At 43.4% G+C, this 16437-nt stretch overlaps 1 protein-coding gene across 4 annotated transcripts in view; it reads right to left on the bottom strand.

Annotated features, from left to right (window-relative positions):
• Positions 1-16437, bottom strand: part of SORT1 (sortilin 1) — an 88185-nt gene that overhangs the window by 33959 nt on the left and 37789 nt on the right. For 3 of the 4 annotated variants that reach the window (XM_019011709.4, XM_055353807.2, XM_031008977.3), the window contains exons 4-8: positions 11701-11803; positions 10705-10869; positions 7265-7338; positions 3816-3865; positions 2086-2216 (exon numbers count right to left, since the gene is read on the bottom strand). In XM_019011709.4, coding sequence (XP_018867254.4) covers positions 2086-2216; positions 3816-3865; positions 7265-7338; positions 10705-10869; positions 11701-11803 — 523 coding nt within the window. The remainder of the gene's footprint in view (positions 1-2085; positions 2217-3815; positions 3866-7264; positions 7339-10704; positions 10870-11700; positions 11804-16437) is intronic. The other variant, XM_031008972.3, reaches the window with a different exon arrangement.

Genomic DNA, 16437 nt, shown 5'->3' with positions numbered 1-16437 from the left:
TTGAGACAGAGTCTCACTCTGTTGCCCAGGCTGGAGTGCAGTGGCATGATCTTGGCTCACTGCAACCTCCGTCTCCACAGTCCAATTGATTCTTGTGCATCAGCCTCCCGAGTAGCTGGGATTACAGGCATGCGCCACCACGCTTGGCTAATTTTTTGTATTTTTTAGTAGAGACAGGGTTTTGCCATGTTGGCCAGGCTGCTCTCAAACTCCTGACCTCAAGTGATTTGCTCGCCTTAGCCTCCTAAAGGGCTGGGATTAAGGCGTGAGCCACCATGCTCGGCCCAAAACAGAATTCTTGATTTTTCTCCCACAACCTGCTCCTCCTGCAGTCTCTGCCATCCTAGAAAATGGCACCACCATTCAGGCGCTCAGGATACAGACTCTTAAAGGTACCCTTGATTCCACTCATTCTCTCACAACCCACATCAAATCCATCAGCAAGTCCTATTAGCAATATGTTTAAAAATATATCCACAGTCTCACCACCTGCCCCCTTACCCACTGCCAAGAGCCTGGCCAAGCTACCACCTCCCCAGCTTGGACTCCTGAGAGAGCTCCCGGCGCTCCCGCTGCTTCTGCGCGTGCCCGTCAGGCTGTTCTGCGCACACCTATTCTTCAAAATAGAAGCCAAATCTCAGCATTCCCCTGCTCACAACCCTCTCACAGCTCCCAACACAAGAAGAGTAAAGCTCACATCCTAATTGTGATCTACAAAGGCCACATAAGGTCTGGCCAGGACCCCTCTGGCCCCACTTTGGACTATTATTCTCTGTGCTCCCCCCATACTGCCCTTCTCCCCTTTGCTTGGATTGATCGGGCATGCTCCAGCCTGAGGGTCTCTGCACTGGCTGTGCCTCATCCTACTCTCCTCCCAGATGGCCACATGGTCAAGTTCTTGTTTCACTTAGGTCTCAGAGAGCCCATCCTAAACAGTCTGTCTAAAAGAGCACTGGCTCCTGACACTTTGTTTTCTTACTGTTTTAGATTTCTTCGTGGCTTTAATTATTACCTGATACACACACACTCACATTTATATTTATTTATGAGACAGGGTCTTGTGCTGTTACCCAGGCTGGAATGCAGTGGCATGATCACAGCTCACTGCAGCCTCAACCTCCCCAGGCTCAGGTGATCCTCCCACCTCAGCCTCCCAAATAGCTGAGACTACAGGCACATGCCACCATGCCTGGCTAATTTTCTTATTTTTTGTAGAGACAGGGTTTTGTCATGTTGCCCAGGCTGGTCTTGAATTCCTGGGCTCAAGGGATCCACCCGCCTCAGCCTCCCAAAGTCCTGAGATTACAAGCGTGAGCCACTAACCCCAGCCTTCATATTTATTTTTTGAGTATTTATTTTCCCCCTTAAACATAAGTTCTGGGAGCAGGAAATTCATCTGTTTTGTTCACTGCCATATTCCTGGGACTTAGAATAGTACCTAGCATATAGTAGGCACTCAATTAATGTTATCTAATTGTATTTTTATTCTTGGATAATGAGTAAGAGATTGCTTTCTACAGATATCCATGTCTGAGTAATGCCCAAACACTGGATCAAAATATCCTGGCCGGGCGCGGTGGCTCACGCCTATAATCCCAGCACTTTGGGAGGCTGAGGCGGGGGGATCACCTGAGCTCAGGAGTTCAAGACCAGCCCGGCCAACATGGCAAAACCCCATCTCTACTAAAAATACAAAAATTATCCGGGTGTGGTGGTGCATACCTATAGTCCCACTTACTTGGGAGGTTGAGGCAGGTGAATTGTTTTAATCTGGGAGGTGGAGGGTGCAGTGAGCCGAGATTGCATCGCTGCACTCCAGCCTAGGCAACAGAGAGAGACTTTGTTTCAAAAAAAAAAAAAAAATCCCAAAAACGATACCAGAATTCACATGGTGACAGAAGGCCAAAGTGCAGAGTAGCCTATCAGTCAATCAGCCTTTGCAAAAAGAATCACCCCTAACACTCACAGTGGTACTAAATATAACAAAAAGACAAGAAACTCTGTCAATGCCAAGTAATACAGAGAATCTATATGAGAGATATTTGCAGAAATATCAGACCCCAAAGGGGAGAGGGCAATACCTACCTTATCAGCCATCACAGAGGCAAAAAGGAAACGTCCCCCAAGACCAAATGAGTAGATTTTCACACCAATAGTTTTGAAGCTTTTTCCCAAGTCTGAAGTTCTCCATAATTCCAGAGCCCCAAGGTCAGCTTCTTAAACAAGACAAAATATTAATTAAAATTTCACTTACTGGTGAGCCTAGTTCAAAGCAGTTGTTTTAGAATCAGTCTTAATTTTATAGCTAAAGCATTTTAAATACTATGCATGTTAATCAAGTGACAACATAAAATGTGATACAGCGGCCAGGCGCAGTAGCTCATGCCTGTAATCCCAGCACTTTGGGAGGCTGAGGTGGGCAGATCACGAGGTCAGGAGATAGAGACCAAACTGGCTAACACCATGAAACCCCATCTGTACTAAAAATACAAAAAAATTTAGCCAGGCGTGGTGGTGGGCACCTGTAGTCCCAGCTACTCGGGAGGCTGAGGCAGGAGAATGGTGTGAACCCGGGACGCAGAGTTTTCAGTGGGCAGAGATTGCGCCACTGCGCTCCAGCCTGTGTGACAGAGCAAGACTCCGTCTCATAAAAAAAAAAAAAAAGTGATGCAGCATTAGATATAGGAAATTCATATTTGTGTTTTATTTTATACATTTCAGATTTTATGCTCAATGGAAAGGTAAGAGATTACTTAATTCTAATACAGTGTTTCATAAAAACATCAAAGCCACAGCAGACGGGCACGGTGGCTCATGCCTGTAATCCCAGCACTTTGGGAGGCCGAGCCGGGTGGATCACAAGGTCAGGAGTTCAAGACCACCCTGGCTAACACGGTGAAACCCCATCTCTACTAAAAATACAAAAAATTAGCCGGGCGTGGTGACAGGCGCCTGTAGTCCCAGCTACACGGGAGGCTGAGGCAGGAGAATGGTGTAAACCCAGGAGGCAGAGCTTGCAGTGAGCGGAGATGGCGCCACTGCACTCCAGCCTGGGCGACAGAGCAAGACTCCATCTCAAAAAAAAAAAAAAAAAAAAGCCACAGCGTGCTGCTTTACTTTCTTCATGGCACAGTTTGGAATTATCTTATCCTATTTTAAATTGTCTTGAGTTTTCTTTTCTTTTCTTTTAAGAGCTGGGGGTCTTGCCACATTGCCCAAGCTGTCCTTGAACTTCTGGGCTCAAGCAATCCTGCTGTCTCAGCCTCCCAAGTAGCTGGGACTGCAGGCATGCAACCATCATGCCCAGCTGGAGTTTTGGTTTTCTTGAATTTACATTCCATGAGGGCAGGCCTTGGGTGTTTTCTTCTCTCCATCCTTAGAACAGTGTTTAGCATATGAGCAGGTGCTCAAATATCTGTTGAATGAGTAAATGAAAGATTTTGCTTTCTGTTTTGAAATTGTGTCATAGTTTGGGAAGCCAGTTACTTCTGCAAACACAAACACAACCCTTGCTTTCCTGTAGAAATAACCATGCATTTCAATTTGCTATTGTCTGTAGCATAATATTTGCTTTACATAAATACATTGCTAAGATTAAATATTGCCTCTACGTATAGCCTATATTTTTACTTGATCTGGGTAGTGTAGTAATTTGGTTTTACTTTCAAGATTTTAATAACCACTAACAGCTTTCTTTAGCTATTACAATTTCAGGAGAATGGAGGGACCTTTTATGTTTCTACCTTGCACAACCCAGAAAATTCTACCATGAATGGACAACAGGACATTATTTTCTGGGACTAAAATATACTTACTGCAGGAGCCATTTGCATAGGTTGTAAAGAAGATGGTGTTGTCTGATCCCCTACAATGAGGCAAAAACGGGGAAAAGAAATGGTTTAAGACTGCTGAAGGACTGTGTTGACCTTACTCACAAACTTCCTAGCAGGTCTAACAAGCTTCATTCACAGGCACCGACAAGCACCACTTCTCAGGTGCTGAGCCCTGGTCCTTCACAGCTCCGCCTGTCAAGCTCCCCACTGCCTGGCCCATGCGTCGTCTACAGTCCACCACTTCTTTACGTGGACTCTTTCAGGCAGTCATGCTGGTCTACTCACCCTCTCCACATTTGCCTCTGACATTTTTGATCATCACAACTGAGGGGTGGGTGGCGGAGGTGTTATTGGCATCTACCGGGTAGAGGCCAGGGATGCTACTACACATTTTATGATGCACAGGACAGTCCTCCACAATAAAGAATTCTTTGATCCAAAATGTCATTAGTGCTGAGGTTGAGAAACTCTGTTTTAGAGCACTGTACCATCTGCACAGCCACTTGGCATGCACTTGCCTCCTGTTTTTTATTTTACTTGCATAGTATATGCCTTACCTTTCCTACTATATAAATTAGCTTCTTCAGGGCAGGTACTATACTTTGCTGTTTCCCTTCAGAATCTAGTTCAATGCTTTGTATGAGTTAAATAATTTAGTTCTTCCATCTCAAATAGACAACTAGGTCAGAGGTTGAATTATTTAAAATGTAACCTGGAAAGGGAGTTCGCAGGGAACTAGATTCAGACCCTCCTGGCACTTACTGGATTGCAACCAAAAAAAGGTGTTGGTTTTGAGCATGTTCTTTCACAACTTTTGGTTGTAAATTCCTAGAAACTAGAGATCTAAAAAGGTGAGTAAACAGCAGCATCCTGGTTATTCATATTTAGACACTAAACAAAAAAAAAAACATGTTACAAAAGTAAAAACCTTGCATAGGATATAAAACAAAATCCTATTTTAAAATAACTTCTTAGTTTTAAAGATAAGGTTTTGTTTGTTTATTTAAGTGACGGAGTCTTGCTCTGTCACCTAGTTTGGAGTGCAGTGGTGCAATCACAGCTCACTGCAGCCTCGAACTCCTCGGCTCAAGTGATCCTCCCATCTCATTCTCTTGAGTAACGAGGACTACAGGTGTGCACCACCATGCTTGGCTTTTTTTTTTCTTTAATTTTTTGTAGAGATGGGGTCTCACTCTGTTGCCCAGGCTGGTCTTGAATTCCTGGTCTCAAGCGATCCTTCCATCTCAGCCTCCCAAAGTGCTTGGATTATGGGTATGAGCCACTGCACTTGGCTAAAGATGAGTTTTAATGATTAAAATTTAACAAAACTTAGCCAGGTGTATGCCTGTAGTTCCAGCTACTGGGAAGGCTGAAGTGCGAGGATCACTTGAGCCCAGGAAGCAGAGGCAGCAATGAGCAGAGATCGTGCCACTACATCCCAGCCTGGGTGACAGAGCCAGGCCTTATCTTAAAAAAAGAAAAAAAAATTATTTACACATGACCTACATGTTTTAGTTCCATCAGGAGTGAAACAATTTAACTTAGTTATCTTAAAAATTACTTCCACCTGGTACGGTGGCTCATGCCCTGTAGTCCCAGCACTTTTGGGAGGCTGAGGTGGGCGGATCAGGAGGTCAGGAGTTTGAGACCAGCTTGGCCAACATGGTGAAACCCCATTGCTACTAAAAATACAAAAGTTAGCTGGGTGTGGTGGCACACGCCTGTAATCCCAGCTACTCAGGAGGCTGAGGCAGGAGAATCACTTGAACCTGGGAGGTGGAGACTGCAGTGAGCCGAGATTGCACCACAGCACCCCAGCCTAGGCAACAGAGCAAGACTCCGTCTCAAGAAAAAAAAAATTCCTTCCTTCCTGATAAAACTGTATAAGGTACAAATACAATTCATTAGAATACATAAAACGAAAGCAAATGTGGCATGTGTACCAGAGTGGTGCTATAAAAACCTCATTAAAAAAACATTTCTGGGGCTAGGCATGGTAGCCCATACCTATAATCCCAGTACTCTGGGAGGCTGAGGAGGAAGGATTGCTTTAGCACAGGAGTTTGAGACCAGCCTGGGCAACATAGTGAGACCCCCTATCTCTACAAAATAAAAATACAAAAATTAGCTAGGCATGGTGGCACATGCCTGTAGTCCCAGCTACTTGGGAGGCTGAGGCAGAAGGATCGCTTAAGTCCAGGAGGTCAAGGCTGTGGTAAGCCATGACTGTGCCACTGTACTCTAGCCTGGACAAAAGAGCAATACCCTATCTCAAGAACAAGGAACATTTCTAGAAAAGGCCTACTTTATTTAAGCAATATATTTAATATTTTAATCAATCTTGGTAGACATATTTCAAATCTGTATTCTACACTTTCCTGATTCCTAGAGTACAGGAAACTCTTGGGATTGTGGGTCATCATCATGAACATCAATTCTACCAAACTATAACACAGCGTTCCCATTAGAAGTTACTAACACAGGTGTACTTTCTTGATCTAGCACTAAATAATTTCATACTGTTTATTCTCTAAGTTTTTGTCTGCTCTTTTAGAGTAATTCCACCTCCTTCCAGCTCTCAGGCTGTAATTCTAATGCTGTTACGTGCTTATTGCAGCAGTTACATATCCTATCTCTGTAACCAATCTGCTATAAACTGGGATTCACAAATTAGCTGAAATTAGTCAAAGGGAAAGGAGAAAGAGGCTCTAAACAACATTCTGAGCCTAATCAGATTTTGGAGGCATGAAGCCTGTTAATTCAGTTCTTGCTTAGCCATCCCCACATTCTCCAAATAAGCCTCCTTTCACAGAAGGAAAAAACTAAAGCCCAGAAAGGTTGAGCCCCTGACTAGCAGCAGAGTGAGGACAGAACAAAGGTGACGAGACTCCCAAGTAAGAGCTCCCTCCACTCCATCCTCTTTAAGCAGGCACCCGGAGGGGCAGGGAATCTCTCCGAGAAAAGTGAATGAGTTTTGGTGCGCAATGTGACTTCAGGAGTCTGGAAGCTCTTTCAGCTTTCTTTCTGATTCCTTGCCATGTTCTACATGACTGAAATGGAACTCTAGACAAGAGGGTAAATCTGGGCATGGAGAAGTATTTAAATCCCTAAATTAAAGCTATATTTTATTGTATTTTAATTGATGTCACCATTCATGGAGAATGAACCCTGGGCAGGCAGCAGCAACTCAGTCACCTGCCTTGTTTTATACTTTATGTTCTAACATTTAAGTGAGACTAAGTCTTCTTTTCCAGTGGAATGAGAAGCTCCTCCAGGTCAAGGCCTGTGTCACACCCCTCTCCAATATCTCTTATGGCACCCTGAAGAGTACTTGGCACACAGTAAGTGCTCAATATTTATTCATGTGATTTTTGGCAGCGCTATCAGGAAGGGTTTAGGGCTCTGCACAGATGGAGTCTTCTGTTACTCACCATTTGGCCAAACATACTGCTTTGTGGATTTCTTCCCATTTTCCCCCAAAATTCTTGGACACCCACAGGCCATTCTGAAAGATTATAAATGACTTATCAAAATTCTAGCTTTATCCTGTGTAGTTGCTTGTATGACCTTTAATATTTCATATCCAATCATTCAGGACAGGAAAAACACACACTGAAGCTCCATCAGAGCTGCCCGAGCTCCACAGACACACACATGGTTTATCTGGGCCCTTTTGGGGTCTTGGAAGTTCAGAATAACAAATGCGTATGAAGTGCCTATTATGTGCCAGGCACTGTACCAGATGTTGCACTGGGGATACAAAGATGAATAAGACACACTCCCTGCTGAGAGAAGGGGCTCACAGTTTAACAAGGCGCATAGATAAGAAGAAAGTTCAACACTATGCAGAGTTATAAAATATGGTCTAGTATAGAAGTGAGGAGAGGAGGAACATTGCATCAGAGATGGTTTCCTGAAGAAGACAGGTGCACTGAGTTTTAAATGATGAGAGTGGGACCAAAAGAAGGCAAACAGGGAGATGAGGTGTTGCTGCACAAAGAGAGACTAGTATTAGCAAACGCAAGGAGGTCATAAACCCTGCAGTGTGTGCAGGGAGCTAAAAGCCATCAGGCATCACTGGAGTGCAAATTCCAAGGTAAGCAAATGAGGAACTAACGCTAGGCAGAAAGGTGAGACCAGCTCACAGAGAGCCTTCCTTCTGTGCCATGGTAAGGACTCTAGGGTTTATTGCATATGAGGTGCTCTCAGGAGGAATGTGTGCTAAGCAGGAGGATGACACAGTCCGTTTCACTTTCTTAGGTGGAGTACTTGGATGTGAATGGGAAAGATGGATTTCAGAGGGTCCAGACTAGAGGCAAGGAAAAGCAGTGAATGACTGCCACATTAGTTTGGTAAGAGCTAATGAGGTCTTGAACACTGGCCATGAGGAACAGGCTCTGCAAGAATTTAGAAGCTAGCATAGTAGAACTGGATGACTTCTCCTGCAGGGCAGGATGAGAGGTAGGGGTGTGTGTGTGTGTGTGTGTGTGTGTGTGTGTGTGTGTGTGTGTACGTGCGTGCATGCACACGCATGTAAGTTGGTCACTCTAGTTTCCTGGTTGGGGTATAGGATGCATTGTGATATCATTAACTAGTATAAGGATTAAGGGAAGAAGATCAGGTCTGAGAGAAGAGTAGGGAGGAAGCTCAGTTTTAAATTGATTTAAGGTGCTTGTGGAACATCCAGCTAGAGATATTCAGGGGGCAGCAAGACAGGAATATGATGGATTAGGGGAAAGCCAGGGCTAGAGATAAGGATTTGAAAATCTTATACATTATAGGTGGTGGTAGCTAAATGGTAAGAGTGCAAGAGACTGCTCAGTGAAATGAGGAGTAGGCATTTAAGGGTAGGCTGAAAGGAGGTTAAGGAAGGAACTAAAAGGAATAATGTCACAGAAGCCAAACAATTAGAGTTCTCAAAAGGAGGGATTGGCCAATAGTTTGAAATGTAGCAGAGACTTAACAAAATTCTGACTGACAACATTACACCGGCAATGTGAGCTTACTGAGCTCCGCCTCAGTGGAGATGGGACAGAGATGTCCTAGTCTAGCTGAAATTAAATGTAACTTACTTAGGCAGAATTTATGTTCAGTACTCCTGTACTCTCACCCACCATTCTCCTCTAACTTTTTCTCCCCTGGTAATACTCACATCCTAGCATTTCTAATTTACCTAATTCTACTTATAAAGACAAGGCAGAATTTGATACCACTGATTTGCACTTTAGTACAAATTGGTCCCTCTTCCCCATCCCAATTATATGTACTTCAGACTTACCCTTAAATGGAAGAAATTTCAGGTACAGAAGCAGACTATATCTGTCTCTTCCTGAGGACAGTGCTGTTTTAATAACCCTGAGACACTTGGTAAGGAAGATGCAGTAGTCAAAGGGGAGCTCTATGGGTCTGTTCACTCCTTGCTCCCTTGTAGTGCTTTCAGCTTAAGCTGCTGGAGGCCAATTTCCAGGAATTGTTGTTCTAAGATCTGAAGCTTACTCCCCAGCAAGCTAGTTTCCTTCCTCTGGCCTCCACTGCTAAGCATAACTCTGAGGCCGGACACAGTGGCTCACACCTGTAATCTCAGCACTTTGGGAGGCCGAGGCGGGCAGATTACCTGAGGTCAGGAGTTCGAGACCAGCCTGGCCAACATGGTGAAACCCTGTCTCTACTAAAAATACAAAAAAATTAGCTGGGCCTGGGTGCACATGCCTGTAATCTCGGCTACTCTGGAGGCTGAGGCAGGAAAAGCACTTGTACCCGGGAGGCGGAGGTTGCAGTGAGACCAGATTGCGCCACTGCACTCCAGCCTGGGCAAGAAGAGCAAAACTCTGTCTCAAAAAAAAAAAAAAATAAAAACAAAAGCAAAAAAAACATAACTCTGGCCCTCCTGGTGCCCCTCAGCCTCACCTCTGCTCAAAAATCTCCCCACAGAAAGCCCAGAACCCAGACCTCTCTTCCAGTGCCCTTCGTCCTCCTATGTCATCCTTTGCTCAGCCTGACTTGTTCACAGTTGATGATCTTGTTTCGGACCCCAAAACAGTCAGTACAGCAATGACTCTCAAACTTTGGTGCTCAGGCTCAGCTGGGGAGCCTGTTAAAAATATTAGCCACCCCACAACAGAAGTCATTGATTTATTATATCTGGGTTTGGGCAAAGGGATGTGCCTCTTGAACTAGCTCCTCAGGTGTTTCTATCTGATGAGAGAAGGCCATAAAAATGTAAAGTATAATTCTGATTATTATAGTCTAGCAACTCAGCCACTTTGGGCCCTTAACCACAGTAAAGGAGACTGGTCCTCCAGGAAAGGAGAAGCTGAATGTGTTCCTCAGAGAACTTTGAGAAGTGGGAGGGTTAGGGAAACACACTGGTTTCTGGGGAAAGTATAGGAACGTGGTAGGGAGCGCAGGGATTTAAGGCTTTGGATATTTAATACATGAGTGTCAAAGACAGAAATCAGTATGTTTTATAAACTGAGGACATAACAAAAAAGAAAAAAATTAGAAAGATGTTGTTTGATCATAGAAAAGGAACAATGACAACATCAGGAGTTTGACAATTTATGCTTGTCCCTTGTAGCACAAGAATGATTAAATTAAACTGTTTTCTAGTTCATTACTCCAATACCACACATTTAGTCACTTAAAAAAATTACAGTGACAACTAGGCATCACACTTACCTGGAATAGATAGCATGTGGGAATCGTGTCCTTTACCAAATAGGAAAAAACGTTAAAAAAATACGTACTTCATGTCATAAGGAGACTCGAAAGAAGTCCAATATTAAAAGCATTTCCTAAAGGATCCTTCTAAGACAGTACATTTGAGACTATAAAATGCAAAAGGCAAACCATGTTCCTCAACTGGACTTACTTCAGTGCTGAGAGCTAAAAGATAATCAGAATTCTGAGGGCTATACATCATCTGAGTGAGAGGATGAAAAGGGAGATCTGTTTGCACAAAATTCTTCGCAAAATCTGATGATCTGAAGATTCTTCCTCCACGACTTCCTCCAGACACCTCTGCTGTTAATACCACCTGATAGGAAGAGGAAAGATCTGATTCAGGGTATGATACTATCTATGCAAGCACAGGAGTTCTTACACCATTTTCACCAGACATTAGTTAAGAAATTTTAGTTCTAGAAATAAGAAGAGTTATAAAAACTGATTAGTTGTTCCACTCTACCCCTTGGGTCTTATTCTTACAAAAAAATAACACCCTGAACTGAGCTGGGACATCATATCTGTGGGTTTAAGCCTAGATTAGGCTGAGATTAGTTTTCCAAAAAACTAAAATGTTGTCATAGGTTATATACATTGTAATGTTAAGCAACTGCTGCATAATTATTAAGGGCTTTGGTGCACCTTGGGCGGGGAACAAAAACAAATAAACCTGTGTGCTCAGAGTTCCATTCTTATATGATCGATATTAAATTGTGTTTAGGCAGGCACAGTGGCTCATGCCTGTAATCCCAGCATTTCAGGGGCTGAGGTGGGTGGATTGCTTGAGCCCAGGAGTTCAAGACCAGCCTGAGCAACATGGCAAAACCCTCTACAAAAAAATACAAAAATTACCCAGGAGTGGTGGCAAGAGCCTGTAGTCCCAGCTACTCAAGTGACTGAGGTGGGAGGATCCCTTGAGCCTGGAAGGTCAAGGCTGCAGCGAGCCGTGACGGTATCACTGCACTCCAGCCTGGGAGACAGAGTGAGACCCTTAAAAAAATTGTGTTTAATTTTAAAATATAAATATAGCAATACTAAACTAAAATACATTACTGTGAATCACTGGACCATGCCAATACTAATATCTGACAGCTCTGCATGTGGTATCAAGCACAAGCTTTATGTATACAAGAATGAGTCTCACCTTTCCAGAGTTCTCAGGACCAATAGCCATGCCAAATTCAGTCCGAATAAAGGTGTTATTGATGAGATTTGTAATATCCTTAAAGTTCTTCCCATAATCCTCACTGAGAGGAAGAAAAAAAGGGCAAATTTAGGGTACAGTGGTCATGGATATTACTGAGTTCCTACTCAGCTTTCATTCTCCCTTTCCACCAATCATGCTGAGAGACTCACCCTGAATAGCCACATTCCTAGCTCCAGAGGTGCCCTGGTGAGTCCGAAGAACATTCCACCCCCCCCCCCCCGGCCCCCGACCCGCTCACCAGTGATGGGGGTTCAGGAATCGGGGAGTGACTCAGGATGAGCCAATGGGAGATAAAAGGTGGGTGGGAAATTTGGGGTCTTCTAGGAAGCACACTGCCTCCCACTTATGATAGCCACCTGATAAAATGGTCTATATTCCTTCAGACCAGCAGTTCTCAATCAGGGTGCTTTTGTCCCCCAAGAAACATTTGGTAATGTTTGCAGACTTTTTTTTTTTCCTTTGAGACAAGATCACACTCTGTTACCCAGGCTGGAGTGCAGTGATGCAATCTCAGCTCAGTGGTGCAATTCCCAGGCTCAAGTGATTCTCCAGCCTCAGCCTCCCGAGTAGCTGGAATTACAGGTCCGTGTCACCACGCCTGGCTAATTTTTGTATTTTAAGTAGAGACGGGGTTTTACCACATTGCTCAGGCTGGTCTTGACTCCCAAGCTCAAAGTGATCCGCCCGCCTCGGCCTCCCGAAGTGCTGGGATTACAGGCATGAGCCACTGCGCCCGGTCCTACAGACATTTTTGATTATCACAATGCAGGGCTGAGGTGCTACTGGCATTAAGTGGGTAGTGGCCAGCGATGTTGCCAAACATCCTACAAGGCACAGGACAGTCCCACAATAATAAAGAATTACCTGGCCCCAATGTCAAGAGTACTAAGGTTGAGAAACCCCAATGATGCAGTATGTGAACACACAGTAAAGACTGCTATCGTCATTCTGTCACAATGGGAGCACAGAGAAGGTAATTTCAGAATACCTGAGAAGCAGAGCCTATGACACTGAATTGAATTGACCCTGAAGCCTGTCATTCCTCTGTACTTAGTTACAGAATCAACTATTCCCTTATTATTCAGGTTAGTTTAAGGTGAGATCTATGCAAAGTGTTCCCAGAGGCTTCTAACTAATCTATTAATCCACAGTAGTTATGATAAAGCTGTAAATGAAGCTGTAGCAAGTTCTTGAAGTTTTCCCCCGTAGAAGTTACCATCCCTAGGCACAAGTCTGTAAGGCACTCAGTACATGAAATACAGCTAGGAAAAACAAACAAACTTAATCTCAACTCTCAGAGTTTCCAAGCTTTTTCCAAAAGTTCATTCCAACAATATCTTTGAGAAGTATTCGAATCCATGTTTAGATTCTGGAAAATAAAAGCAAAAATTCCATAGCTGTCTAACCCTGACAGGTTTAATACTATGTATAGCTCTCTTACACAATACACAATGCTAAATCTTAATGTTCATTAAGTATCCATCAATGAAGACTGCTGTGCACTGCAAATTTTTGCACACAGATAAATGTAATCTGCAGTGGTCTTCAATGATAGAATATAGTTACGTGTTGCATGAAGATGTTTTGGTTACCAATGGACTGTTTATATGATGGTGAGTCCAGATTATGAAACCATATTGTTACCATGCCTTTTCTATGTTTAGATATACAAATACTTAGTACTGTGTTACAGCTGCCTACAGAATTCAGTACAGTAACATGCTCTACAGGTTTGTTGCCTAGGAACAAGAAGTTATACCATATAGCTGTGGTGTGTAGCAGGCTATACTGTCCAGGTGTGAGTAAGTACACTCTGTGATGTTTGCACAATAATGAAATCACCTAATGATGCACTTCGCAGAATGTATCCCCATCAATAAGCGAAGCTTGAACGTACATGATGTAAATGATGTTACAGGTTTTGGTAGCGGCCTCAACAAATAAAGAATTGCAGAACCATGAGCAGTGTAAGGGGCTGAAGTGAACATCTTGTCCAACTCCCTCATTTCACAGATGAGGAGTTGCATGGGAAGGCAATTTATCAAAAGTCAACTAGTTAATTAAGGGCAAAATTGAAACTATAGTCCAATTCTCTGAACCTTTAGCCCTAAACTGGAGATAACTTTTAATTATCTGTGAGGATTTTTTCCCTTACAAACTGGGGTCTTCCTCTATCTTGCTGGGGGCTTATGACCTGGCAGAAGAGATCAGCTAAGAGAAAGTTGGAGACAGAAGGGAAGTATCCATGTGTGTATGTAGAGGTCCCTAATATGCTTAAACAAACTACGTATGTCTAAGTTGTCTGGATGACTCTATCCTTCCTTACGTACATACACACACACAGAAAATTCCTAGATAAATGAAATACAATTGGGCGCCACCCAACAGACTCCTATGTTACCCTTTCTTTGGCTTTGCAGAGATCAGCTCTTATCTTCCTGACAGCTGGCCAAGAGATGTGCATAAACAATTCCCAGCTCTACAGTGCATGTATCATCAACAGCTCTGTAAATCTTCCAAAGGGGTTGAAGCAGCCTGATTAGTACTAGTTTACAAATTGGTCCTCCTTCATGACATCCCCAGAGAATCTCCACAAACCTGTTGGCAAGCCTGCTTGCTTTTTAAGAACTTGGCACAACAAACACATCCCTGCCCTTCAAAAAAAGAAACCAGCATGAGCAAAACAAAAAATCACCTGCTACAGCACTCTGGTACTTTAGTCAGTTAAATAAATGGAGAAAATGAACTAGTATCAACCTGCTGGGACTTAAATAGGGTTCTAGCAAGGCCACTTTGGGCCCAGGGGTATATTTTTTAACATAATACTTTATTTAAATGTAGCTTTATTTTCTATCAGCATACATATCATGAAGATTTGTATGGTCTCAAACTCCTGGCCTCAAGCAATCTTCCCACCTTGGCCTCCCAAAGCTCTAGAATTAGAGGCGTGATCCTAGCACTTTATTTTCTATCAGCATACGTCATGAAGAGGAAATTGATGAAGCAACTTTGATAGATCTAATTTTCAAATTCCATATGATAATTAATAGCGTTATGAACAGCCGTTGAATGATAAGTAAACAGTTAAAACGCTGTGAAACCAACTGCTTTAGAAGCAAGTCTTTCTGGCCGGGCGTGGTGGCTCACGCCTGTAATCCCAGTACTTTGGGAGGCCAAGGCAGGTGGATCACAAGGTCAGGAGTTCAAGACCAGCCTGGCCAAGATGGTGAAACCCTATCTCTACTAAAAACACAAAAATCAGCCAGGCGTGGTGGCACGCGCCTGAAATCCCTGCTACTCAGGAGGCTGAGGCAGAGAATTGCTTGACCCCGGGAGGCGGAGGTTGCAATGAGCCGAGATTGTGCCACTGCACTGCAGCCTGGGCGACACAGCGAGACTCCGTCTCAAAAAAAAAAAAAAAAAAGAAAAAAAGAAACAAGTCTTTTTAATAACAATTCTATGCATCAACACTAATATCCATTTTCTGGTTATCAAAAATAAATGATCATTTTTGCATGTATCCACGGTGTAAACATGCACATGTTTATAACTCAAGAAAATAATGCTAAAACACAAATATATTTGGAATAGAGCTTATTTTAGCTAGGGCTGCTATAAAAGAATATTATAAACTGGGTGGCTTATAAACAGCAGAAATTCATTTCTCACTGTTCTGGAGGCTGAGAAGTCCAAGATGAAGGTGCCAGCAGATGTGCTGTCTGGTGAGGGTCTGCTTCCTGCTTCACAGATTACCCTCTTGTCACTGTAACCGTACATGACAGAAGGGGCAAGGGAGCTCTCGGGGTCTCTCTTATAAGGGGACTAATCCCACTGGTGAAGGTTCTGCCCTTATGACCTAATCACTTACCGAAGGTCCCACCTCCTAATACCATCGCACTAGGGGTTAAAATTTCAACATATGAGTTCAGAGGGAACATAAACATTCAGTGTACGGCATCCTGACACCCCCACCCTGCCCCTCCACTCCATTCCTCAAAACTCATGTCCTTCTCACATGCAAAATACATTCATTACATCCCAGCAGCCTCAAAAGTCTTTTTATTTTATTTTATTTTTTTGAGACAGAGTTCCACTCTTGTTACCCAGGCTGGAGTGCAATGGCATGATCTCGGCTCACTGCAACCTCTGTCTCCCAGGTTCAAGCGGTTCTCCTGCCTCAGCCTCCCAAGTAGCTGGGATTACAGGTATGTGCCACCACACCCAGCTAATTTTTGTATTTTTAGTAGAGACAGGGTTTCTCCATGTTGGCCAGGCTGGTCTCGAACTCCTGACCTCAGATGATCCACCCTCCTAGGCCTCCCTAAGTGCTGGGATTACAGGCATGAGTTACCGCGTCTGGCCTAAAAGTCTTAACTTGTTCCAGCATCAACTCTAAAGTCTAAAATTGAAAGTGTCATCTAAATATCATCTATATCAGACAAAGGTGAGACTCAAGGTATGATTCATCTTGAAGCAAACTGCTCTTCAGTTGTGTACCTGTGAAACCAAACAAGTTATGCACTTCCAAAATACAATGGTGGGACAGGCACAGTATAGACATTTCCATTCCAAAAAAGGGAAATGGAAAAGACGAAAGGTGACTCCAAATAAGTCTAAAATACAGGCAAACTTCATGAGATATATTTATTTAGTTATTTTTAAAGAGTAGGTCTT

Source organism: Gorilla gorilla, chromosome 1 (genome assembly GCF_029281585.2).
Source record: "Gorilla gorilla gorilla isolate KB3781 chromosome 1, NHGRI_mGorGor1-v2.1_pri, whole genome shotgun sequence".
Taxonomy (NCBI): Eukaryota; Metazoa; Chordata; class Mammalia; order Primates; family Hominidae; genus Gorilla; species Gorilla gorilla.
This window is presented reverse-complemented; position numbering and strand designations above follow the sequence as displayed.